The sequence below is a fragment of the Elaeis guineensis genome, chromosome 3, assembly GCF_000442705.2.
Source record: "Elaeis guineensis isolate ETL-2024a chromosome 3, EG11, whole genome shotgun sequence".
NCBI lineage: Eukaryota > Viridiplantae > Streptophyta > Magnoliopsida > Arecales > Arecaceae > Elaeis > Elaeis guineensis.
Window position 1 is genome coordinate 2,868,808 of NC_025995.2, and position 26,074 is coordinate 2,894,881.

At 39.7% G+C, this 26,074-nt stretch overlaps 2 protein-coding genes and 1 pseudogene across 2 annotated transcripts; 2 read left to right on the top strand and 1 right to left on the bottom strand.

Moving 5' to 3' along the window:
* The first annotated feature begins 6,034 nt into the window (after positions 1-6,034).
* LOC105042374 (17.6 kDa class I heat shock protein) lies at positions 6,035-7,256 on the top strand. The gene is made up of 2 exons (XM_010919550.4): positions 6,035-6,395; positions 6,778-7,256. Exons 1-2 carry the CDS (start codon positions 6,230-6,232, stop codon positions 7,152-7,154), a joined length of 543 nt encoding a protein of 180 aa, XP_010917852.2. The 5' UTR covers positions 6,035-6,229; the 3' UTR covers positions 7,155-7,256.
* A 2,336-nt stretch (positions 7,257-9,592) lies between these two features.
* LOC105042373 (uncharacterized) lies at positions 9,593-18,729 on the top strand (annotated as a pseudogene).
* Positions 18,730-18,910: 181 nt separating this feature from the next.
* LOC105042372 (5-methyltetrahydropteroyltriglutamate--homocysteine methyltransferase 1) lies at positions 18,911-26,034 on the bottom strand. The gene is made up of 14 exons (XM_010919548.4): positions 25,878-26,034; positions 24,013-24,366; positions 23,821-23,908; positions 22,051-22,178; positions 21,766-21,957; positions 21,483-21,685; positions 21,238-21,401; positions 20,993-21,073; positions 20,741-20,907; positions 20,512-20,617; positions 20,094-20,344; positions 19,850-19,922; positions 19,634-19,762; positions 18,911-19,523 (listed from the first exon to the last, which is right to left on the bottom strand). Exons 1-14 carry the CDS (start codon positions 25,982-25,984, stop codon positions 19,155-19,157), a joined length of 2,412 nt encoding a protein of 803 aa, XP_010917850.1. The 5' UTR covers positions 25,985-26,034; the 3' UTR covers positions 18,911-19,154.
* Between the last annotated feature and the right edge of the window lie 40 nt (positions 26,035-26,074).

The following is a 26,074-nucleotide window of genomic DNA, read 5'->3' on the forward strand; positions in this document are numbered from 1 at the left end:
CAGGCGCGTAGGGCATGGCCCAGGCCCAGGCGCCCGATGCGGGCGTGGCCCAGGCACCGCGTCTGGGGCCTGTACCCCTATCCACCGTGGACCGCATGGTCCACGGCCCAGCGCGTGGACCACGTGGGCGTTTCCCACACGTTTCGCACGGTCCACAGCACTATTCCATGGACCGATCACGATTGGATGGCCCTGGATGGCTCTCGATGACAATCCAACAGTCCGAGGCTTGATCTAGGGTTTTATGGCTTGGTTTAGGAGTCCTAATACAAATCTAATTGGTGTTTAAGCCTTATATAAGGTCCTGATCGTGGAACGGAAGAGGGTGTGGTGCTGAGGCTCGGTTTTATGCCGCAGAGGACTCGTGAAAACCCATGGAAGAGAAAGAGGGCCATGTACACTGAGAGAGAAGGAGCAGGAGGCTCCTAGATAGCGGACGTCAGTCGCTTCAAGGGTTCAGGGGGGTCTTCCAAGAGAGAGAGCTTTTGTGAGAGGAACTTTCTGTGAGGGAGAAATTGAGTGTACGAGGATTGAGGATGAGATCTCCTCTTATAAAAATTTTTTTTCATAGTGCAGTTTGCATGCCCCATGGAAGTGAGTCCTTTTGTGGCTGATCCACGTATTTTGATTATTTTTTGTTTATTTCTTCTTTCTTCCTGCTACCTCGTGCAGTACCAAAAAGGTCCTGAAAGATGATGTCCTGGCCAGACATCCACCCAACAAGTGGTACCAAAGTGAGGTAGTACAAGGACGCAGATTGCAGTGGTGGTGAGCAAGACTGAAAATGGAGAAAATAGGATCAATCAAGATAGAGATCAACAAGTTTGATGGGAAGAGCAATTTCTTCTTATGGCAGGCAAGGGTGAAGGGCGTGCTCATTCAACAAGAGTTGATCGATGCTCTCTTGTGCGATGAGAAGCCAATCACCATAGAGGTGCGAGATTGAAAACGGCCATAAATGCAGGTGGTGAGTACCATCCGTATGTACCTAGCGGATGAGGTGGTGATCCATGTGCTGAGCGAGACTTCTCCAATGGTGCTGTGGTCGAAACTCGAGGAGTTGTACATGGTGAAGTCTCTCACCAATACTCTTTTCCTCTGGAGGCAGTTTTATCAACTGTAGATGGCTAAGGGATAGAGCGTGCATGAGCATCTCAGCCACTTCCAGAAGATCCTCACCGAGCGTTGGCAAGAATATTGAGGAGAAGATCAGGGTGCTGATTTTGCTGGCTTCGCTTCTCCCTTCATACGAGTCCTTGGTGACTGCTCTTCTAGTGGGGAAGAGCACCATCAAGATGGACAAGATCACCACGACGATACTCCTGAATGATGTTCTCAGGAGGAAGAACCCAGCTTCGAGCTCAGATGGTGGTAGCTCAGCTTTGGTGGCTTCAGGAGGAGCAAGAGGTGGTAGATAGAGCGACAAGAGATCGCGATGAGGGTGGTCCAAGTTCAAGAGGGACTTGAGCAAAATCAGGTGTTATCGGTGTGAGGAGTTGGGGCATCTAGCCAGAGAGGAGCTAGAGATATCTGACGGTGGCTGCTGTAGCAACGGCCGGCAGTGATTCAGATGGAGATGTCCTGAAGATATCTGACGAGATATCTACTTCTTTCTAGTAGTGGATATTAGATTCTGCATGCCCCTATCATGTATGTTGCAGAGAAAAATAGTTTGACTCTCTGGAGAACAGTGAGGGCACTGTATATCTGCCAGATGGATTGAGCTGTGCGATTAAAGGCATTGGACAGTCAGCTGGAGGACACATGATGGTGCAGTGAGGAGATTGGGACAGATCCGATACATATCGATTTCAAGCAGAGTCTTATCTCACTTAGCAGACTGGATTCGAAAGGCTACAAGACGGTAGCTGGTGGAGGAATCCTGAAGGTGCTTCGCGATGATAGGATTGTGCTAGAGGGGAAGAAGGGGAGCAGAAGATATTATTACCTGATAGGAAGCCTAGTGAGAGGTGGAGCTTCGGGAGCCAGGTGGAGCTCAGAGCGAGGTGGAGCTCCAATTGGAGATGGATCGAGCACAAGACAGGAGACTCGGGAAGACGAGAGACGATATCGCAAGGTGAGATTCTTATTACCGCAAGATGATGCCTCGAGTAGGTCTCAGGTTAGGAGGAGCATAGCATACAATGGAGATGGGATCGAGCGATCTAGCTCGACTCCTATGTTTGCCCATCCATGATCAGCAGGCGATTGCCCCAGGGTATGGAGGTGAGGAGATCCAGAAGCTCTCGGAGTTAGGAAGAGGCCGAATATCGAGTCGAGATGGAGATTGCTAGTATTTGATATCTCGAGATTCGATCCATATTGAGCCCACAGCGAGGTTTGCGATAAAAAATAAAGTCCAACGAGATCAAGATCACCTCAAACAGAGTTCGGATGGCTGAGATACGTGCTTTTAAAGCTTGCATGAAATTTGAGGCGACTAGGATCGCCGGCGGGCCGACGGAGCGGCGGCTGCGCTGCCGCAGGAGGCGGGATGCGGCTCGATGCAGGGCATGCGGCCCAAGTGCGTGCGCTCGGCCCAGGCGCGGGCGCATGGCCCGACCCAACTGCGGGCGCTCGGCCCAGGCGCGGGCGCATGGCCCGACCCAGCTGCGGGTGCACGGGGCGCTGCCCGAGCCCAGGCGCCTGATGCGGGCGCGGCCCAGGCCCACGCGCGCGGGCCGGCCCGGGCCCAGGCGCCACGCCTGGGGCTTGTACCCCGGTCCATCATGGATCGGGTGGTCCATGGCCCAGCGCATGGACCGCGTGGGCATTTCCCACATGTTTCGCATGGTCCACGGTACTATTCCATGGACCGGTCGTGATCGGATGGCCCTGCGTGGCTCCCGGTGATGATTCGATAGTCCAAGGCTTGATCTGGGATTTTATGGCTTAGTTTAAAAGTCCTAATACGGATCTAATTGGTGTTCAAGCCTTATATAAGATCCTGATCGTGGAACGGAAGAGGGTGTGGTGCTGAAGCTCGGTTTTACGCCGTAGAGGACCCATGAAAACCCGTGGAAGAAAGAGAGGGTCGTATACGTTGAGAGAGAAGGAGCAGGAGCCTCTTGGACAGTAGATGTCGGTCACTTCAAGAGTTCAGAGGGGTCTTCCAAGAGAGAGAGCTTTTGTGAGGGGAACTTTCTATGAGGGAGAAATTGGGTGTACGAGGGCTGAGGGTGAGATCTCCTCTTATAAAATTTTTTTTCATAGTGAAGTTTGCATGCCCCGTTAAGACGAGCCCTTTTGTGGTTGATCCACGTATTTTGATTGTTTTCTATTTATTTCTTCTTTTCTCCTGCTGAATCACGCAGTATAAAAAAAAACTTGAGAGATGATATCCTGACCAGACATCCACCCAATAGAGAAGATATCGAAGACTTAATAGAGCAAGGGAGGAGGCAATGGACCAGGCTCGTCTTGCTAGGTGAAGGGTCGATGTCATCAAGGCTCAACTTGAGCTAGCAAAGGCCAATCTCAAAGGAATCGAGGATGAGGTCACAACAAAAATTACCAAGGCAAGGAGGGAGGATGAGAAGGACTTTGCTTGTCTCAAAGGCCCGATGGCAGAGGCTAAAGGAAGGACTTCTGGAGCCAAAGAGAAGTTAGCCTGGGCGGAAGCAAAGCCGCCCAATTCAAGAAGAAGGCTATTTGGACTAAGAAAAAGGCTGCACAGGCTGAGGAGTAAGCTTGACAAGCCATCACAAAATTAATTCAAGAGTTTTGTGAAGTTCCGCAGTGAGATGCTTGAAGCTGCTAAAGACTCTTTGGGGAAGGACTGACTCAATCTATAAGAGGAAGGTTGCAGACCTACTCCCCGAGGCTAATCTTAGCTCAATCAATCAGCTTCCTTGGCAAGTCTTTTGATGATGGGGCTTCTCCAGATGGAGATGGAAAAATAAAAGAAGAAGAGGAGGGAGAAGAGTAATCTCACTGTCACACCTCAAATCCAGGACATAACACGGCCATGCTATCGAGGGATGGACCCACGATAACACGAAGCCAAAATTTATCTTCTTAAATATAATAACAGGTGTATTATAAATAAATATAATAATAAAGTTTAATTCAAATATTTAATTAAACCAAAACTGGTTCAGAGCATCTAAATCCAAAGATGAAATAATCCAAGCCTAAAAATTCATAATGACTACAATTCATAAACATAAACTGAATTCCTAGTGCAAAATTTTCAAGATTGCTTTACTGATCCCCAAGCCTGGATTCCCTTTCCATCAGTCCTAGCCTTATTTCTCTGTAAATAAAAAAAAAACAAAAAGAATATGAGCTACACCAGCTCAATAAGTAGACTTCCGTTTCCTTACCGGATCAAGCATAAGTTTTCTATGATAATGCATCATTTAACAAATAACAATTATTGTAAAAATAAATATTTCATAGAGCATATAATAAAACAAGTTATAAGCTCATCATGCATGCATAAATCATGTATATTTCACAATTATGAATCGTAAATCATTTTCATCATATATTCATGTCATGTTTCAAAACATTGCTCACAGATATTCGTGCTAAGGTCACTATTATACCCGTGACAGGATCATGTTTCTTAATCGACAGAGTTTTTAATTCATGTGCCAACTTTATACCCGCTGGCAGGGCCATGTTTCGTGAGGATGCTAGCTCCGGATGTCGACCTTTCCGAAGGGATTCATTCATAGCCATCTGAGAGCCTTTGAAATCATTATATCTTTTTCTTAAAGCATACATATACATAGATGGAAAAATAATGAAATTCATGCTTCATAATCATGCTATTTTCATAAGACATATTCATGAAATCAATGCTCATAATAAAACATACTTTTTCATATCACATATGCCGATCCTTATTTTATAAAAAATTATGATTTCATCAATAGCAATTCTTTACATAAAAACATGAACATTTAAAAATAAATAAGGAGCATAAGATCCACTTACCTCGATCGTCCTGGACCTTTTTAATCTTTCTTAAAAGAATCGGACAGTCCTATTTAAAATATTAAATCATAAATAAATTTTATTTCATATATTTAATAAAATTACATAATATAAGAAGATGACCGATTTGATGATCAGTCCAATAAATCTCTCCCTTCAGCTCTAAACCGATTTAAGGTCATAGGTCCCTAGGAGTGGAGAAGATGGCCTAATAGGGGATTCATAAGGCTTCTTAGAGAGAGAAAATTTTTAAAGAGAGAAAATAGAGAGAGAAAGAGTCCAATTCTAGAGAGAAAGACTTTAGAGAGGGATGAGAGAAACTTTCTTTCATGTGTATTATTATTATTTTATTATTATTATTATTATTATTATTATTATTATTATTATATATTTTTCTTTCCTTTTCTTTTTCTTTCTCTTTTTCCTTTTTCTTTTCTTTTTCCTTTTCTTTTCTTTTTCCTTTTCTTTTTCCCGTGGCCTTCTTTGGCCGAAACAGGGGACCTAAAGGTCCCCATACCTTAGATCGGCCATTTACGACCGTACCTTGCCCGACGGTGGCCGGCGGCAAAGGGCGACTCTCCCGAGTTCGGAGAGGCCAGAGCCGGCGGTCGGCGTGATCGTCGGCGCCTTAAAAACTAAGAAAAGGGAGAGGCCGAACAGGGATTCCCTTTTCCGACGAAATCTGGCGACTCCTGTCACTGGCAGTCATGCCCACCGGCACGGGAAAGAAGGGAGAGAAGGGAGGAAGATGAGGAAGGACTTACCATAGCCTCCGATGACCTCCATCGGCATGAAATCGTGGCGAGCACGAGTCGAGGGGCCGCGGCTTCAATCGAAAAAATCGGAGAAGAACTCCGGCGATCGTCGGTAACTGTTGTGTCTTCTCTTAGAGGAGAGGAGGGGAGTTCTTATAGAGCTCGTCCTAGGGTCTTTTAATAGCCCTAGGACTCCGATTCCTGATTGGAACCGGGGAAGGGGAAGACTCCAATCGGGAGTCTTCCTCCCTATTTTTTTTTTTTTTCTTAAGTGGGCTTAGTGGGCTTTTGGCCCATCGGGCCGGGTTATCACACCCACAGTAGGAGAATCATACCTATCCAGCCTAATTCCCTAAAAAAATTCAAATTGAAAACCTACAAAAGAGTACAAAGAAGACAAGGTAGTTCCTCCCATATAGAAGTTCTCAGCAAGCCAGCCCTCAAAGAAAGCAACAAGGAATAATTTTCCCTGAAGCAAAAGCTAGCCTTAGTGTCCCAGTGAGTTGTATTGCGGGTATAAGAACTCACGCATGTCCTTCCTTTCATTTGTCAAATGCTTCTCATCACTCCCCTCCAAGAAACCAAGATCAGAAGTCATGGAGTCTGCATCAGCTTCTCGTATTTACACACAGATCGAACCCAATTATCAGTGGGTTCCAGGGGAGGAGTTTGACACCCTCCTTGTTGATGTCTCAGGCATGATTTCTCTATTCATATCACTATTTTTCACCCTTTATTCAATTATAACTGTAGAATTCTTGGGCATGTCACATAGAAATAAGGTCTAATTCGATTGCAAAATATAAATTATTGACCCTAAATATTTTACCTTCAAATAAATTAGATGATTGAGGTATTTTTTTTCTGCGAAGCAAAAAATAATTTTGGGTTATTCATAAGCATAAAAAAATAAATTAATTTAGCATTTTGTTCCATTAATAGAGAAAATATTAAATGATGATTTTCTACTTATCAAAAGTTGTTATCATAAAAGTGACCCTGATTATATTTTTACTCAAAGATTAATATTATAATCACAATCTTAACATGCATGACTGGTTCTTTACTTGGGTCGAAGAATTCACGAAGCAGCAGTTGAAGGTCCAAGCTGACACAGAAAGGAACCTGATCATTAGCGGTGAGCGTCCGATGGAAGGCAATCGATGGTGCCACTTCCTAAAGAGCTTCCAACTCCCAGAGGATTGCAATGCGAGGATGATCAAAGCCAAGCTTGATGAAGGAATTCTCTACGTGGTAGTGCCAAAGACAACGGCCGAAGACCATCCATCACAACAAACCAATGGGCGTGCATACAAAGAACAGGATGTTGATGAGAAGAAAGAGGGACTGACAAAGCATAGGCAATGGATACTAAATATTCTTGTGGCCATCATTGTTGTAGCAGGGCTTGGGGCATACGCAGGATATAAATTGAGTCATAAAAGAGACACCTAAGAAATGTAATGTGCCATTGATGCAAAAGGATGCTACATGGATTAAATGTCACAACTATTGTCAATAAAAACAATATTTCAGGGGATAACCCTGGCTCGTGCACATCAGTTGCTATCAATAACTAGCTGTGTCATCTAAACCTATGATTTATTTAGCATTCCCCAAGCCATTAATTCAAGGTGCCTTAAGGCCATGTTGGTCTCTTCGCATGTTTGGTAGCCTGCATAGCTATAAAAATCTTAATACCCATGATATGCATGTCCAAACAACAATCTGAGTAGATTAAGAGCAAGCACCAGCATTAAGCTCAATGACATGATCATAATTTATATGATGGAAAAGAGAACAAAACGTAGTGTCAAAAATCTACTAAGATTGACTTCTTATTGGTAATTACGTTGGTGTCTATGCTTGTGTTTTGCAATTATGAGTACTCAAAAAAAAAAATTCACAATAAATTCTCATTGAAAGATGGGTTTTTCCTATCTTATCTTTTCTCTGTCAAGAAAAAAATAATTGTGACAACAATCTGTTTAAGCCTCTCCTTCCGCACAATAAAGATTATAAACATAATTTTTTTTTTAAACAAAATTCTAATGCACTTTTAAGGAATCATACACTTAGGAGGTATTTGGTAATCTGACTAGAATCACCATGATGATCTAAGATTACTGGTAATATAAATCTTAGGATGATCTAATCCCTAGTGATTTAAAATCACTATGTTTGGTTTGCCATAGTATAGTGATTAAAGATTCTCAGGTATGTAGAAGTAACTTATTTGATATGCTACGAAAATTCAAGATCGTTGATCATATAATACCAAAAATATCATTGACATATTCTTCCCAGATAACATCTTATGTTTTAATATTTTGCAGAAGAAAGAGATAATATAAAAAATCAAAAGGGAAAAATGATAAGGAGAGATGGGACAAGAGAAAAGTCTCTAATTATCGTGATTGAGTTCAAGAAATAAAATCGCCACTTTGAGTCAAACTCCTTTAGAAGTTGGGATTGAGGATTGGGGTAGAAAAAATTTTAAAATAAAATCAAATAGATTTTTTCTCTTTATAATCACCACGGTGTTCTTTCTCTTCCGCCTCAACTATCCAACCTCATATGTGCGGAAAAAATATCGCGGCAAAAAAATGGTTTCCTCTTTCCAAAAGTCTCTCAATCATGAGAGTATTTTGGTTCACGTATTTTATTTTAATATAAGATTATCATAATAGAGTAACGTCGAATACCCGTCCTCAAGAGCAGGTTTTCTATCACTGCGTTGGATGGTGATTTAAGAAGTGAAGATGATTTGAAATCACCACCACATAAGATCATTATAGTACAACCAAATATGATGATCTCATCACCTCCACCTACATCACTCTTCATCCTAAGAGGATCACTCTATACCAAATGTCCCTTTAGAGCTATCAATCAATTTGGTCCAACTCATTTTTTTTTTTTTTTAATGATAATTTGGTGCCCATCCTTCATAAAACTGTATTTCGCTAAGATTTTTCCATATGATTACATCCCTAAAATTTAGGTGAAATAAAATCTTGTTCAAATTCTAAAAATTTATAAAATCTTATCTCGATGATTGGCATGTAGAAATGAGATGAGATGATCAACATGATACATGATCTAATAGTCCACGTGATGTAAAATATAATTTCTCCAATGTAATAGGAGGATGAGATTTCATACAATCTAAGCAGGGCATCGATCCTATATGATACTTACGATGCACCGTATGTTGCAGTGCATCGTACACACTATTCATCGTACAATGGATATCTGAATGCAGTCGTATGCGACATATATCGCACGACCCATATCCACGTGCAACTGTGCACAATGCACTGCACTGTGCAGTGTACCGTAAAAGATCTGCACTCATCTAAACAAGCATAGAATTTACATTGGTCTTGATTTCTACGGTTAGCCAAACTAGTTTTGTCAAAAATCAACTTGGCATCCGATTAGGTTTAAGTTATCATATACATTGATCATGGACCGTTCGATTTAGATCCATCGATGATTGCAGTGCATCATACGTATTGTTCATCGCATAATAGATATCTGGATGTAGCCATACATGATATGTATCACACGGCCCATATCCATTCTTGGCTGCACATGATGCACTGTATAATGTACCGGAGAAGATCCGCGCTCATTTAAGCAAGCATAGTATCTAGACCGGCCTTGATTTCTACCGTTAGCTAAACTAGTTTTGTCAAAAAATCAACTTGGCACTCGATTATGTTTGGGTTATAATATACGTTGATCATTGTCCATTCAATCTGATTCACCGATCATCGATTTGGTTCCCTATGCCACCCTGTGATCTCTTTTTTGCCACGCTTCCTCGAACTCTCCTCTGGTGCTCTTCTTGTCCTTTGCCGTTCAATTGATCGCCTAGGAATTTGATCATGGGTGCGTAATCCATCGAAAATATTTTTTTACCATATTTTCTTCCAATTGGATGCTTAAATATCCTTTTTGGTCGATTTTTCCCATTAAAATCGCTTTTTCTTTTTTTTTTTAATTTGGTTGCAGAAAGAGTTGGAGATAAGTCTCGCAAAGAGGAGGAAAGAAGCCCGGTTGGCGAAACAGAAGAATCGATTCCTCTCGTCGGTTCACCACCAGGTTATCAAATCTCTCTGTCTCTCTCTATATATTTTTTACTGATCAACCGTACAAATTTGAAGAAATTCCCAGTGGAATATGATTCTTTGGGTTCAGAGTGGTAAAAGGGAAAAGAATAACTTCTTTAAATATTTTCGTTTTTTTTTTTTTTTTTTTGTTTCCAAGTGGTAAAAAGGGAATTTTAGCTGAATTGATATCAAATTTCTCTACTTCTTCGAAAGTTTACTTAATATCAGCAAGTTTGAAATTTTTAGAAATATGAGAGTGATTTCTGATCTTAGCGAGATTTGCATGGGTTCAGGGAGGTAAAAAGAAGAAGAAGAAAGCATCCTTGGATTCGAAATGACAGACCAAGGATGTGGTGTTGAAGAAGAAATCCAGGAAGAAGTTAGACTCCCTGAAGACGAGGTAGGAGGGGTTTCAGAGGGTGAATCGAAGACCAAATTCCAAGAGTTTTTGGAGATGGAGATGGGGAAGGGTATGGTTGGTGCTGAAGCAGATCTGGAAATGGAGAGGAGGCTGGCGAAGAAGCTCAAGGTGGAGAATGGGAAGCTGGGTGGTCCTGATGACGAATTAAATATTCTTTTAGAGGGGATCCCATCATTGCTGGACTCCATCATAGGTGACGACACGGTTATAGATGATGAAGCAGAAGAAGATTGTGGTAATGGAATGGAGAGCGTATCAAGCGGACAAGAAGAAGCGCACGAGAAAGAAGTCATCTTTCTCCTTGCTGAAGCAGCCAGAGGGTGAGGTTGCTGTGGACGTGCCAATGGAGGATGCTGAGATGGATAGTGGGGATGCCGGGCAGCTCGATACATCTGATGAGAAAGAACCACATGTAGAAGAAACTGCAGTTGATGCAAGTGTGTAGTATGTGGCACCTCACTTGCAAGCTCGTGCCAATACTGAGTCAGAAGAGCTCTCTCAGGTTCGCCGTAGAGTGAGAGGTAAGAGTTCCATTATATCTTAGGAGGAGTGAAGGTGATTATTTTCTATGGAACTCTGGTTTCTCAGGTATGTCGAGTCTTGTTAAAATCCAACTCTATTTAACTAATTATTTGGTTTCAGGACTGCTGAATAGGCTTTCTGAATCAAATGTGGAGTCAATTACAGAAGAAGTGGCGACACTCTTTTCGAGTACTGATATAAATTTTATCTCTTGCTATTTCTTTTGGGATTTATAACTTGTTGACTCTTTTTGTAACTTATTTGGAGCTGACATTTTCGCAGTCAGTTTCTCGCAGTGTTGGTTGCCAAATAATTGGAGAGGAGGTTGTGGCATCTTGTTCTGAATGGCCTCGTGGCAATGAACAGTTGAGTCCCTTTTTGTCTTGATTTCAAGCTCAGTTGGCACCACATTCTAAGTTACTAATCTATTTGCATGTGATTTTCAAAGTGCTATTGGTTCTTATTTTTGCAGTGGAAGTGATATGTCTTGTCATAAGTAGATGAAAATAGAACAAACTCATTCTCATATACTGAAGTAGCATGAAGGTGGTATCGGAGTATCATAGAGAATTAAGAAAGCATAAGAGAGTCTCACTGGCAACTCATTGAGCAAGAAAAATTATATTAGTCCTTGCTTAAAAACCAACATGGGAAAGATATTTGTATTATCGATCTTTTCTGCATCCCCTTGATGTCATATGAACCTACGCCTTTCTGAAATTATGATCAAAACAAAGGGATCCAGTCCTTTGTCACCTTCGTTAAAGAATGTGTTTGCATATTTTCACAAACAAAGTATTTAGGTGCTTGTTAAGCTGTTAGGTGCATATCAATCCTAAATGACCTTAGAAAAATTAGTTGGTTTGTATCATGTGGAAATGTTTACACTTGAATACCCATTCTAAGGGGTGGTTAAAGGGTTCATGTTTGTTGACTGTTGTATGTGATATTGTCTTAATGGTAAAATTGTGGTCAGATCAAACTTTGAAACATTTCCCTTGTGGAGATATAGCTGGTAGTAGCAGAAGTATACATATTAGATAGCATGATGAATTTTATATTACTAGGAAGAAGAAAGAACTATAGAAGGATTGAAGGGGGGAAAATAGAATGTAATAGTTGCAGTTTTTTCTGCTTTTATATTTCTGGATTCTGCTCATTCAACTCCTGCTATTTTTAATCAGCATCGAGCTTTCTTTTCACCCTTTTTTTTTTGATTTATTTCCTCTTTTATCTGCTCTTATTGTCAAGTCTCTACAGGCAAAACTGCTTGCTTTTTATTTTTTTTGTTAATTTATCTGTTTGACTAATATAGTATAATTGGAATCCTTTCTGTCTATGTAGGTATGCTGCCATTTTTGCAGCTTTTGTTGCAGGTATGGCATGCTTAGTTGGGATTGATTTCAGTGCGAACCTCTTACCTCTCTTGCTAAATCATTTGAGGTATGACTGGGAGTCTAAAATGAGACCAAGAGAAACTAGTGGGAGCAACCACGATTTTAAGCTTCCATAACTAACATATATTTATTGTATAAATATTTGATTGGCATGTAGTCATTGGACGAGAGTCAATTCTCTTTCTTTATCCCTTTGACAGGACATATTCTTTAACAATTTCTTGTCCCTATCTTTGGCTTCTTGTTTAGATTCCTTTGATTCATGATTTGATCCATGAATGTTGTTAACCATCTGTTCTGTTCGTTGATGATATCATGTTGCATTATATGCTTTCTGTTGAGTGTGCCACTAGCTTTTTTCTAGTTGACATTTTCATTCTGTTTTAGGATGAATACTTGAAGGAGGATGGCCTATCTTTGCGAAATCTTACATTACTACTGTCATATATGTGCATATTGGGTGTTTGTTCCAGTTAGTACTATTGGTAATTGAGATGCATGTATTGCTTCTCAGCATTTAGTCTCCTATATATCTGAGAAGATCTGAAATCTTGTCCTTAAAGCTTGAAACATTTTACCTTCTTCCTTTTTTTTTTTTGTGTGTGTGTGTTGGGGGAGGGGGGGGAGGGGAGGTAAAAAACCTTTTATTATTTGCTTTTAAATATATGCTTGAAAAGAAAATTACATGGTTTGGGCTTGTATAAAGGACTTGGGATATTCTACAGTGTCTACACAAAGATGCAAGATTCCTATGATCCCATCCACTGCATTATGTGTTTTATTTTTTTGTTTTTGTGTTTGTCTATGGTTAGGATTTTTTTTAGCATTCATGATGAGCTTTGGCATGCAAATAGCATGAGTAAGTTGAATTGTACAGGAAAAAGTTTTTACTAGAGGAATTTGGTAGATTAATGGCCCATTTATTCAGCAAGATTATTCTTAGGTTAAACTTCAAATAAATTTGTTTTGTGGGTATCGATAATCAGTTTTATCTGGTATGTATGTTTTATTGTGCATTAAAACTTTTTTCTTCCATTTGAAGTCCGGAGATATGATTGTGTTGATTTGTTTCTTTATGAGTCTAGGTGGTTCATGTGCTCAACACATAAATTTAGCATTTTTGGTTGTCTGATTTGCAGCGATCTCATATATGATCTCCTGTCTGTGTTGACAAAATGCTTGACAGAGTTGGATGCATCCACTATCTTGACAATTCTACGGTGTATATCTTTTCCAATTTTTTTTCTAATTTATATTTTTATGATTGTTGTAAAGAAATTATATTGTAAACTTGCAAGTCCTAGATCATGAAACTCATAATTGTTCTCACTCATTTTTACACCTTCTATTTGTGAAAGCAGGTTGTGGGATGAAGCTGAGGAGTGATGATCCCACTGCTATGAAAGATTTCATGTTTGGTATTCAGAATAGAGTGAATGAGTTGAAATCTCTTTCTGAGAGCAGAGAAGATGGGAAGTCAAAGATAAACAGTAAAAGAGTAAGCTGATGCACTTCATTTATAAATTATCTTGTTTTGAACATGCTTCTGATTTTTGGCAATCAATTCTCCTTGCAGATGGAATTCATGCTTGAGATGATTTGTGATATAAAAAACAACAAGGCCAAAAGAAGATCCTGCTCATCATACACGGTTGAAAAATGGCTGCAAAAGGTCTTTCACATTACTGATATGCTACTATTTTACCCCTTATATATTCACGTGCAGTAACAAATAATTTTTTCACTTTATGCATAATCCAGTTTTTTTAATAATTTAGTTAAGCCACCAACAGCTCAGGGTAAAAAAAATCTGCTATTTTGACATATTGCTTCCACTGATTCTTGTTGCAGACATCAGTTGTGCTTTTAACATCATAAACCTGTGCATCTTTTTATTTGTATGCTAATTTTATGCAACTCAGAATAATGTGGCTTTGTCAGTTTTGTAGCTTTGTGCTTGAATTGCATATTATGCTATATATCATCATCAATTGTGGTATCTTCTATTAGTTGCTGATGACTTAAAAACTTCTGCAGTTAAGAGCAGAGGATGTACTCCTCCGCAGGGCTCAAATGGGGCAAGCTGCTTGATCCTGATAAGAAAGGTCAATGGTGGTTGTCAGGAGATGTTGCACCCACAATGGATAATGTTGAAGATGTGGCAATGACAATTAACAGAGAAGTTCTAGAGGCACAAATTTGGTACAGCTTGCAGCTGCACAAAGGATGAACACTGACTTAAGGAGAGCAATCTTTTGTATTATCGTGAGTGGTGAAGACTATATAGATGCTTTTGAAAAGCTTCTGAGGCTGGATTTGTCTGGGAAGCAGGTATGTGCTCTGCACAACTCTGTCATGCTTTGTTTATGGTTTCACTTACAATTTGCTTTCATTTCAATTTTCCTAACGAATTGCAGGATAGAGAAATAATGAGGGAACTTGTTGATTGCTGTTTGCAAGGAAAGGTGTTTAACAAGTATTACACCGTCTTGGCTTCCAAGTTATGTAGCCATGACAAAAATCACAAGTTCAGCTTGCAGGTGGGTAGATTCAGCTTTGCCTTATGAATATTCATGTTTGCTTTTCCAAAACTCCATCCAATTGTGAATACTCATTGGCCTGAATGTGGGCCTATCATTCAGTTTGATTGAAATACTGTATTATAAAATAAGATAATGTTCACTACATATTAGGGACTGGACAACCTGTACCCTAACCTTTTTCTGTGAACGATTTTATCCTAACTGTTAAGGAATGTATCATGCTTTTGAATTCATTCTCATATATGGCTGAATCTGGCCTTAGCAGTGCGAGACAGTAGTTATCTTGTCACTTCATAGTTTCATTAGTTTCTATTAGAGATGGTCCATGCTTGAGCTGGCAAACTGTAGCTGGACCTGAATCCAGGTCCGACTTGGCTGAAGTTTTCGAAAACTCAACCCAACCTAAATCCTTCCATTGTAAATACATGACATGACTTCTTATAGAAGCTCAAATCGCCTTTCATCCCTTAACATCTGAATATACCTCCTTTTTTTCCCTTCTCCCCCTTTCAGTGCTCCTGCATAGTTTTATATCTTTTCCTCTGTAGTTTTATCTCTTTTTCTTCAGCCCCCCATGCCCCCTCCTGCCAGGGTAAATTCTTCCCCCAAAATTCACCAACCACATAGCTACATTTGAAATCATAAAAGTAGGAGATCATTAATACTTCTAGGCTTCTAGGTAGTTTGAACCCTTGATTCAGGGTTTCCTATTCGATGAATCTCAACATCCATGATGGGTGATGGTCGGAATCTCATGCTCTCCTCCTACCCTAATTTTCTCTTTCTCTGCTCTCTTGTCCCATTGCTCGCTGCTAAACCTACGAACTGCATAAACTAGCCCAACTAAGCCTGACATGACCTGGCTCATTTTCAAACGCAAGCTCTAAAAATTAAGCCTTGGTTGGGCTTAGTTGAGTAGGTCAGGTTAGGTCAGCTGTGGATTGACTGGATCTTGTATCGGGCCAGGGGTGACCTCAACCTTACTCAAGCTGCCCAAGTTGCATCCCTATTAAAAGACTACTCATAAAATTGCAAATCAGATTGTATCTTCCATGGCAGAGAAGAGGAAACCATGGAAATTTTGTTCATAGAGTATAATGCAATCTTGACCATTAAGAATCATTTCAGATTCTTGCTTAAAAGCAGGCAGAAAGCAAGGGATGTGCAGGACCTGTGGGGGCCTTGGACAAGGAAATAGCTGAAGAAATACCAGTGCTGGGAGATTTGATTGGAGAGGAATAATAGGATTTAGGAAGTCAAAGTCTTCCATGATGGACATGCTTAGATGAATCAAAAGAGTATTGAGATTGTGTTTGCTGTACCGCCCGGCATGGAGTATAACATACCATACCATAGCAGATCGTATACCGACACTGTAATAGAATGGTACCGGTATGGGGTTGAGACACTGAACCTTGATTGAGATCATGGTTATCATGGTTAATTCTGGTTCTGGGGAAAGAGACAAGTTGTCCAGTTGTTTTGTAAGCTGATTAGAGTTAGAAGGGGCTGAGACTGGCAGGCTGCAGTTGTTGGTGTTTCTCAGACTATCTGAATATGTGGTCTTGAACTTCTGTTTTACTTATGCTTTCCCATCTTCTCCTGCTCTGTCTATACTTTCTTTGATCAATAAAATACTTTTAGGCACGTTGTGTCTATTACTTTACTCAAAAGCATAGAAGTAGCAAATCTGCAATTTTTTGTTGGTCTAAATTTTAGCCCCATATCCTCTAGTATTTTCCTCTATGCCTCTAGTTAGATCTAGCCCTTTCTCTGGTTATAAAATTCAGCATGACATCATCTGTAGGGAACTTTCATTTGGTGGTCTACTTTGAATATTCTTAGCGTAAAAGACATCTGTTATGGGGTTGACTCTTGGCGCATCCAACTGTCAACAGTGTAAGAACATTTATCTTCCTCTTATGTATAAAAAATGTCATAAGTCTTCTCTGAATGGAAATTTTTGCTGAATTACATAATTGAGATGTGATCTAAAGAAATATTTTCTTTTCCCTATTGGGGCATCACATTTTACTTTCTCATCAGGATCATGATTGTTTCATTCTCAGAAATTTCCTTCTCTGCCCAAGCATGAGATTGCTTTTTGTTGATAATCTCAATCTAGCTAAAGTGAATTGCATGAGTCAGTCCATGTTTAATATCGTTTTGTAATTATGTTAATTCTTTGCCATTCGTTGCCGAAATTAGCCATATCTGACTCTGGGTATACTGCCATGGATTCAGTGTAGAAAATCTTAATGCTGTCTTTGGTCCACTTGTCTTGATATAATCCAACCAAAGGAATTCATCATTTATAAGGCAAGAGAAGAGAAGCTAGTTTTAAGTAATTACAGATATATGTAAATTTATGTCTATCTGCCTATATATAATTTTGTTGAGTCATTTATGCATTCCTGTTTGTATGAGATGTATCTTTACCAGGCCATCAGTATTTGCAAGTTGCGGATTACCTATTTATATCTTCTTTTTTTTTTTAAATGTAGTTTTCAGATGTTTTCTAAATTTCATCATGTTTTCTGAATTTGCCTTTTTTGTGTAAATTTCAGTACCACTTATGGGATCACTTCAAGGAACTTGAATCAATGGAGTTAAACCGCTTCATGAACCTTGCAAGATTTGTTGCAGAGATGCTGTCCAGCTTCTCACTCTCCCTTGCTATTTTGAAGACCGTAGATCTGGCAAACCCCGCACAGCTGACACCTAGAAGGATCATGCATTTCCGAATGCTCTTTGAGGCTGTTTTTGAGAACGCTGATGCCCTCGTGTGGAACATCTTCACTCGTGTAGCTGCCGCTTCCAGAGATTGAAATGCTAAGGAGCAACCTTGCGTTCTTCATCAAGCAGTATGTTGGTGCTGCAAACTCAGAAAAATCCATTGCTGGCAAATTCGATATTGCAAAAAAAGCACTTGATAACGTGGCTGGGGTCCTCACGTAATTTTATTCAAGCAGGTCGACTGTTCTCTCCTCTCATCCTTTCCTGCCTCCCGTTGGCTGTGCAATGATTGTTTCAGCTTTGATTTTCCTGAGAGGCTATCGAACTTGCAGGAATGCACTGAACTGTTCCAGTGTAGTAGTCAACTGAACGAAGGAAATTTCTGAATCAGACATCAACATTCCATGCTATGACCCACATGCCAAAGGTGAAAAGGAGTTTTAATTGTTACCTACAGAAGATTTGCTATGAATACAAAATTGAATTAACTTTTAATGTTAAAAATTGGATCTTCTGAATAAAAATGAGAGGCTAAAATCAATCAGATGATAGAAAATTTACCAAAAACCAAAATGGAGGTCCTAATTGTACTTGTTCTCAAACATTTTTCAGCCACAACTCCTAAAGGTGTGATTCACCACTCCAGTTAATGATCATTACGGTGATACCAATAGGAAACTGAAGTTTCATGTGCTGGCAGTGATTGGTAAACACAGACAAGGGGCTCAAAGATTTACAGTATGGTAATTTGGGTTGCAGAAGATATCAGCCCTTCATCAAGCTGCTTTCATGTCTCGGAGTCTCGGCACAACATGTTTGCAGTGCTTGTGACTTTCTTCTTCACATTCCAATTATGATGAGACGATGGAATTGTCCCCACTGCCATCATCATCCTTCATGCAGCAACGATATGTGCCATATAAGATAGAATCTCCATTTCAAAAATGCAGTAGTGAAGTATCTTGGAAGAATAAGCTCCCATTTATTGGTAAGACAACATGATCTTGTTGTGAAGATAAAAGAGAAGAGGAAGAACGATGACGGGATTCAGATGGAAGGTGCAAGGAGTATTCTCATGAGATATGAGCATCTCCAAATTACCAAAATTATCAATGGAAAAATAACTTTCTAGGGGCAATGCAAGTATGGAATCCTGAAATATCTCATAATATATCAGCAAGTTCAAGTTACTAAAATTGTTGATAGAAAAATAACTATAGAGGCAATTTGTGTCATTTTGCACAGGGAACAACTAGATATTCCCCGGGAATAATTTAACCGCCCATCAACTCAGGTACTTGTGAGTTATTTGTATTAAAATTGTCGATTCGTTTTACATTTTAAGTTACAAAGTGCAGAACTTCAACCACAACCATGTTAGACGGAGGATAGGAGAGCTGCAAAGGCATGAGTTGTTGTTGGCTTTAGTTTGGAAAGGTATTCCCAATCCCATACATTTAATTGGGACCAGAGATGAACTGAAGATAATTTATTTCCAGATATTCCTTTCTTTCTCAGTTTCCAGGAGAATAAAGTAGCACATGATATAGGCATAAATGCTTCATGGACATCCGATGGAAACACTAAGCAGACAAACATCATATCACTCATATGAAAGAAATCCAATCTGCCGCATTACCAAAATGAACACAACCATGATTATTAAGAAGTTGGCACAACCTGATCTTTCATCTCAAGGTAAATCGCTGGGCGACGCTCTACTTGGCACTAGCCAGCTGCTCCCGGAGGAGCTTAGCAGCAGAAACCATGTTGGTAAGGGCAGGCTTGACCTCAGTGTACTTGCGGGTCTTGAGCCCACAGTCAGGGTTAACCCAGAGGATCTTGCTCTCAAGCACCGCCAGCATCTTGTTAATCCGGTCTGCAATCTCCTCTGTGGATGGGATCCTTGGTGAGTGGATGTCATACACCCCTGGACCGATACCTGCACCATATTTAACACCTTCACGGAACACCGAGAGGAGCTTCTCATCGGATCGTGAGTTCTCGATGGTGATCACATCAGCATCCATGTCAATGATTGAGTGGATGATATCATTGAAGTTGGAGTAGCACATGTGGGTGTGAATCTATATAATGAACAAAAATGTTAGTAAATTCAGCAGCCATAAAATAGTTTGATGGTTCTTTGGTGATGGCATTTGATCTGTATGGAAATCACAGCTACTGGAGGAAGAACCTGAGTTGTATCCTTGACACCACAGTTGGTGATCCTAAATGAGTGCACAGCCCAATCAAGATAGAAGGCCTGTTCGGACTTGCGGAGAGGCAACCCCTCTCTCAGAGCTGCTTCATCAATTTGGATGACCTGAACTCATTCAAACAATGGAAAGAAGTTGAGAAGAAAAGTTTCAAATTGTAGATATACTTCCTTGTATAGGAAAGAAGAACAAACCTGAATGCCAGCAGCTTCCAAATCTTCAACTTCCTTCTTGATAGCAAGAGCAATCTGATAGCAAGTCTCAAATCTGATAGATAGCACAAGTTATGTAAGTTATGGTCATAGGTATAAACAAAGGCCTTGACAAACTATTAAGGGGCTGGTCATAGGTATAAATAAGTGATTGGGCTGAATATAAACAAAGGCCTTGACAAACTATTAAGGGGCTGGTCATAGGTATGAAGGTAATTGTGCTTACCTTGGTTGGTCATTTCTCACGAAGGACCAGTTGAGGATTGTGACTGGACCAGTGAGCATTCCTTTCATTGGGTGTGAAGTCATGCTCTGGGCCATTGAAGACCAGAACACAGTCATAGGCCTGGGACGGCTCACATCACCATAGATGATGGGTGGCTTAACACATCGTGAACCATAAGACTGCACCCAACCATTAACTGTGAATGCAAAGCCCGATAACTGCTCCCCAAAGTACTCAACCATATCATTCCTCTGCAGAGTAACAACAAGATTAAGATTCATGCTTATCATTTCAAAAATCAATTATAGCAGTTCTCCAAGCTGCATGCATGTATATTGGTGATTATATGTGCTAAAACAATGAGGAAGGACAAGCTTTGTCGATACACACTATCAGAATATACGCAATTTAAGCTCACCTCAGGCTCTCCATGGACGAGGACATCAATGTCAAGCTCCTCTTGCAGTTTGACAACCTTGTTGATTTCCTCTTTGATGGCATTCACATACTCCTCTTCAGAGATCCTGTAACAAATTATAATGATCAAATATGGTAAAAGTTATTTAAATATAAATTCTTATTTAGAAATGACAAGAAATAGTTAGAGAGAGAGAGAGTTCTCTCTCCAAAAGACAGAGAGAACCCACTTGTTTGCCTTATATTCACGGCGCACTCTTCGGAGATCCATTGTCTGAGGGAATGAACCAATAGTGGTGGTAGGAAGGATAGGAAGGTTAAGCTTCTTCTGTTGAGCATCCAATCTAGCACTAACATCTGTAGCTCGGCGGTGGTCAGATCCCTTCAGAGCTGCAGCCTGAGGATCCAGTGCCATGACCAAGATGGTAAGAAACACCTCTTCTCCAACAGTAGAAGTGAGATGCGGATGATCAGGAACTTACAGCTTTTTGAACTTCCTGGTTGGTCACCCTAGGTGATGATTTTCTGGAAGCCTGAGCGGCGGCATTTGCTGAGAAGAAAGCCTAGAAATTCAAACAGATGTTTACAACATTGTGAGAATAAATAAAACAGCCCATAAAATGGAAAGAAAGACTCTAGAGTTATGAAAATAAAACAGGCTGTAGAAGTTGAGATCCAGATATATCGATCATTTCTCACATTGAAGGGAAGTTTTGGGAGATGATACCTCATCCTTGTGACCAGCCAATGCTTTAGCCAGTGCATTCACTTCAACCACTTTCTGTGCAGCAAAAGCCAGCCAAGACTTGATTTCAGCATCCAACTTAGTCTCATTTACCAGATCAACAGCAGTATGCATGAGAGAGCAAGATGTAGACACCACAAGTTTGTCTGCAGCAAAAACAACAAAAAGATAATCAGCTTCACATGTAATGTAGGATATTAAAAAAATATATACAATTAAACAGCTACCTTTGCCTACAACAGCCTCCAGATCATTAAGGGTATTGAGGGAGGCAGCTAGATCATTAGCCCAAATGTTCCTCCCATCCACAACTCCAGCAAAAAGATATTTGCCAATGGGGAAACCGGAACTTTTTATCAAGTCCAGTGTCTTGGTTCCGCGGACAAGATCAAAACCGAACCCAGAGATCCCATTTAAGGAAGTGATAGTCCTATAATAGTTAATGGTATGGGTCAAAAGTTTAAAAAAGAAAAAATTGTTCGTTCAACAAAATTATGAGAACAAACTAACTTGTATGCCTCAGAAGGAACGTCAGCAAAGTAGGTTTCAATAAGCACATTCAAACCAGAGAATGATGATTCTAGTTCCGAGTAGGCCTTAGTAAATGCTTCCAATTGATGAGCATCAAGATCCATTACAAGTGTCGGCTCATCAAATTGGACCCATGAAGCACCTGCTGCTTTCAATTCAGCAATAACTTCCCTGTGCAATGATTGTATCATAAGTATAGACTACTGGATAAAGCAGTAAAGAAAAATAAGACTGACACAGCCGGATGAATGTTTTGATCATTACTTGTAGACAGGCAGGACATTTCCCAGAAGTGAGAGGAGGGGAAAGGCTTTTTCAACCCCTTTGGCTGGCTTTGACAGCAGCAAATAAGTCACAGGTCCTATGAGCACGGGAACTGTGTCAATTCCTAGCTGCATCAGAAGGAAAAAACAATGAATATAGGATATTTAACATGACAGGCACATAAAACTGCTTCATTTTCCGATAGGAACATTCCCAGGAAAAAGAACAAATATCACTACATAAAAACATTAAATCAAGTCATTTTTAGGCAATTCGATCAAAAGATAATTGACTGGGCCTAAGTTACCTCCATCTTGAGCAGGTGTGGGAGCAGATTTGGTTGCGGGTGCAAAAAAGCAGATATATCAAAATAATTTGCAATGAGCGGGCACTTGGGAAGCAGGTCCACAGGCAAGATTATAGAGAGATTTCAAAGCAGGTGTGGTGTCACCAGAGTAAGTGTCCAGCTATTAAGAATGGATTTGATACGTCAAACACATACACCTAAAAGCATCAAATATTTTTTAATCGCAATAGATTGTGACAGCAATCCACATATTCAATCATATCTAATGCATTATTGGAAGTGGAGCTATCAAAATGAATATGAATTATCTAGTCTCCATTATAATGCAATAAATAAACATAAAGAGGACTGTAATGCAATTTTTATAAAAGTATCAATACACCTTGCAATTTATAAAAGCAATTTTCCATTTCTTATCAAAAGGGATTCGCAGCCACTCAGAGATAGAAGTTTTGAGTTTCAGTTTCTTACAACAACATGAAGCCTTAATGTGAAACATGACAACATTTAGTATATAGTTTCAAATAAGAATTGGCTATACCCACCCATCTGCGGGTGAAGCTACCTAAACACTCTGCACAAACCACAACAACCACTTTTTAGTGAGCCCTGCCACATACAAGCAGGAATATCAAGGTGTTCTCTGTGGTTCGTGGGGCATGGGCAGTTTTAAACTGCACGCATGTGTATAGCACCATCGCTCAACATCAAGATAGCTGAATCCAAAAAATTTATATCTGGAAATTAAAAGTATTAAAAAAATATTACGTAAGAAAAATGTTAATAACATACATCATGTTATTGTGTTATTTTTCATAAGTTTAAGTCACTACAGATTAATATGTTGAATTATATATGTGTGTGTGTGTGTGTGTGTGTGTGTGTGTGTGTGTGTGGAGAGCAGAAGTATTTTTAAAAAAAAAATAGCAGTAAAAAAGTTAGATGAGAAGAAAATATTAATAATATATGGCATGTTATTGTGTTATTGTTTCATAATTTTAAGTTGGTAGAGATTAATATGTTTAATTGAAAAAAAAATATATTTATCATCAACCAATAATTAGCAGTTAGCAGTGTAAATATATGGTATGCTGGATGTAACTCATAATACGAAGTCAGAAACAGGCACTAGCTATATATAAATATTTCATGAAATTAAAACGGTTTCTTCAGACCATGTCTGCAACAACAGCACATAAAGAGACTGAAAGAAGGCTAACAAAAATTGTTGATTTACATTTTTGTCAGCTTACTCTGCACAAGTTCCCCCACCCAAAACCAACAACAACAACAACTAGAGTTGTTCAAGACAATGCAAAACCTAAAGATTACCAAAACAATATTTTTTTTTATGTGTAACAAGTAAAAGAATGCTTGACAGAATGTCATTCAACCTTAAGAAGTACGTAAACCATTAAGAACAGAAATTTATCAGGAAGTACTAAGATAACAGCTTATCGTACCGCCTTAGCCTCCTTGTATTCAGAGACAGCTTTGTGAGAAGCATAGGTGAACTTCGTATCCGGGGCCAATTCAGGGACAATATAATGGCTGGATTAACATAGAACAAGGAAAAATAATGCACAAAGCAAAGAATCAACACTATGTGAAACAAAATGATCAACCTGGGACTTAAGATAGGTCACATGACTTACTAGTTAGTGTCGAACCACTTGGTCATTTCCATTGCAGGTACTGAAGCATTTCCTCTAGCCATAGAAAAGTATGTGTCAAACCCAATCTCTCCACCACTCCATCCATATCTTTGAGGAACAGCACCAAGCATTGCTGTTGCATCAAGCACTTGATCGTAATATGAAAAAGTGTTGCTTGGGATGTACTTGACCCCAGCATCAGACATCTGCTTCCAAATGGAACACCTAAGATCTTGAGAAACTTTCTGCAAATCAGCAGCACTGCTCTTTCCATCCCAAAAAGATTCCAGAGCAAACTTGAGCTCTCTCTTGGGTCCCATCCGAGGATATCCAACGACGTGTGATGCCATTTTCCTAGTCATGCAGATGGAAACAAAGATCAAATCAACTCTCAAAAGTAAAACAAGCTTGGATATAGGTATTATAGATTCTCTTCTACATAATAAAGTAGCTATCATTATGATAAGCCAGGCAGTTCAAGCTTGGCATGCCAATAAGTGAATAAGATTGTCTGGGATATCATATCCTAATTGAAAAAAGTCTAGTTTTAAATGCTAGAAATTCCATAGCAACAGACAATACCAGAAAAAGACATTTTTTAAACAGAAGCAGAAAAATAAGAAAAAATGCCATAAAAAACAAAAGATGTACCACATTTAAATAAGGATTGACAGTTTCCCGGAATATAGAAGTTGGCTTCAAAGAGTTAGGTAACAAAATGGAGATGAAGCTGAGCCTTTGGTTCAAAATACTCAAGGAAATAAGCAAAGCGAGGTTCTTCTACGAGTAAGAAAAGAAAACAGCAACTATCCATGGTTTGATCAAATCAAAAACATCCAATAAGTTACCTCCATTAAAGAAATCACAAGAAGTAAAGCTCGGTAGATCAAATCAAGCACAGTAGTGAAACCTGACGGCAATCTCTGATGCCAAATCCTTTTCAAATCCGAGGATTAGGTACAAAAGTTATGAATCGAGATGACGAAGGCTGGGATGTAGTTGGATATGTTCCAAATAATAGATCAAACTGCACAGCCCAGTGAACAAAACGGATCCTCTAATCTATTAGGTCCATGAAGTTAACTGAACGTCAAGTAAAGTTGAGGAACAGGGTCCTAACAGTTAGATCTGTAGCTGTGAAAGCAACTCTAAATCGTACTCACTGCCATAGCTACAGGTTAAAGAACCTAGATCTATAACCATAAGATAGAATTATCGCATCAAACCCACCAGAAAGATCCAAATCTCCAAAGCAATTTAGCACAATTAACCGCATGAGCGAAGTTTCCAATTCACTTGTCTCCAGCCAAAAGACAATTTGCAAGCAAACAAAAAAAAATTACATAAAAATAAAAAATTAAATAAAGAAAAGAAATAAAGCACTTATAAAATAAGAATCCAGATCTATACTAAAATTTCACATATCAACACAAAATCACATCGATTTACACCAAAAACACAATTTTTACTTGAACCTACTTAGTCGAAACGGAAAGGCCAAAAGAAAAGCACAGACAGTATTAGATCAACAAGTTAGCACACTAACGCCCAAAAAAATTGGGAGAAAAAACAAGTAAAGATCAGATCCAGCAAGATACAAGCTCCTCGGAGAGAAAAAGAACAACTTTTTTTAATCGGAGAAAAAACTAGCCAAAAAAGATTAAAAATTAAGAAACGCAGCAAAGAACAGAAATAGATAGCAAACTCACAACAAAGAAATTCAGAAAAAGAATCATAAAAGAAGTCAAGTTCATCAAAGTGAACCGAGATCCGATCCCTTCACACACGCAACCGACAGAAAGAGAGAACGAGAGAGAGCACAGCCCGAGAGAGAGAGGAGTGGAGAGCGCGGGAAGAGGGCGTACCTTCGGTGGAGAAGAAGCGGTCTCGACGAGTAGGATGAGAAGACGAGAAGAGAAGAGAGCGGCCAGAGGAACGTCCGGAGGACGCAAAATGAGGAGTTTTGGGGCATTTATAGATAGAGAAAAGCAAGTACAGATCAAAGAATTCGGTGAATCTAACGAAATTAGGGTTTCTGTATTTGCTTTTAATCGACAAATAC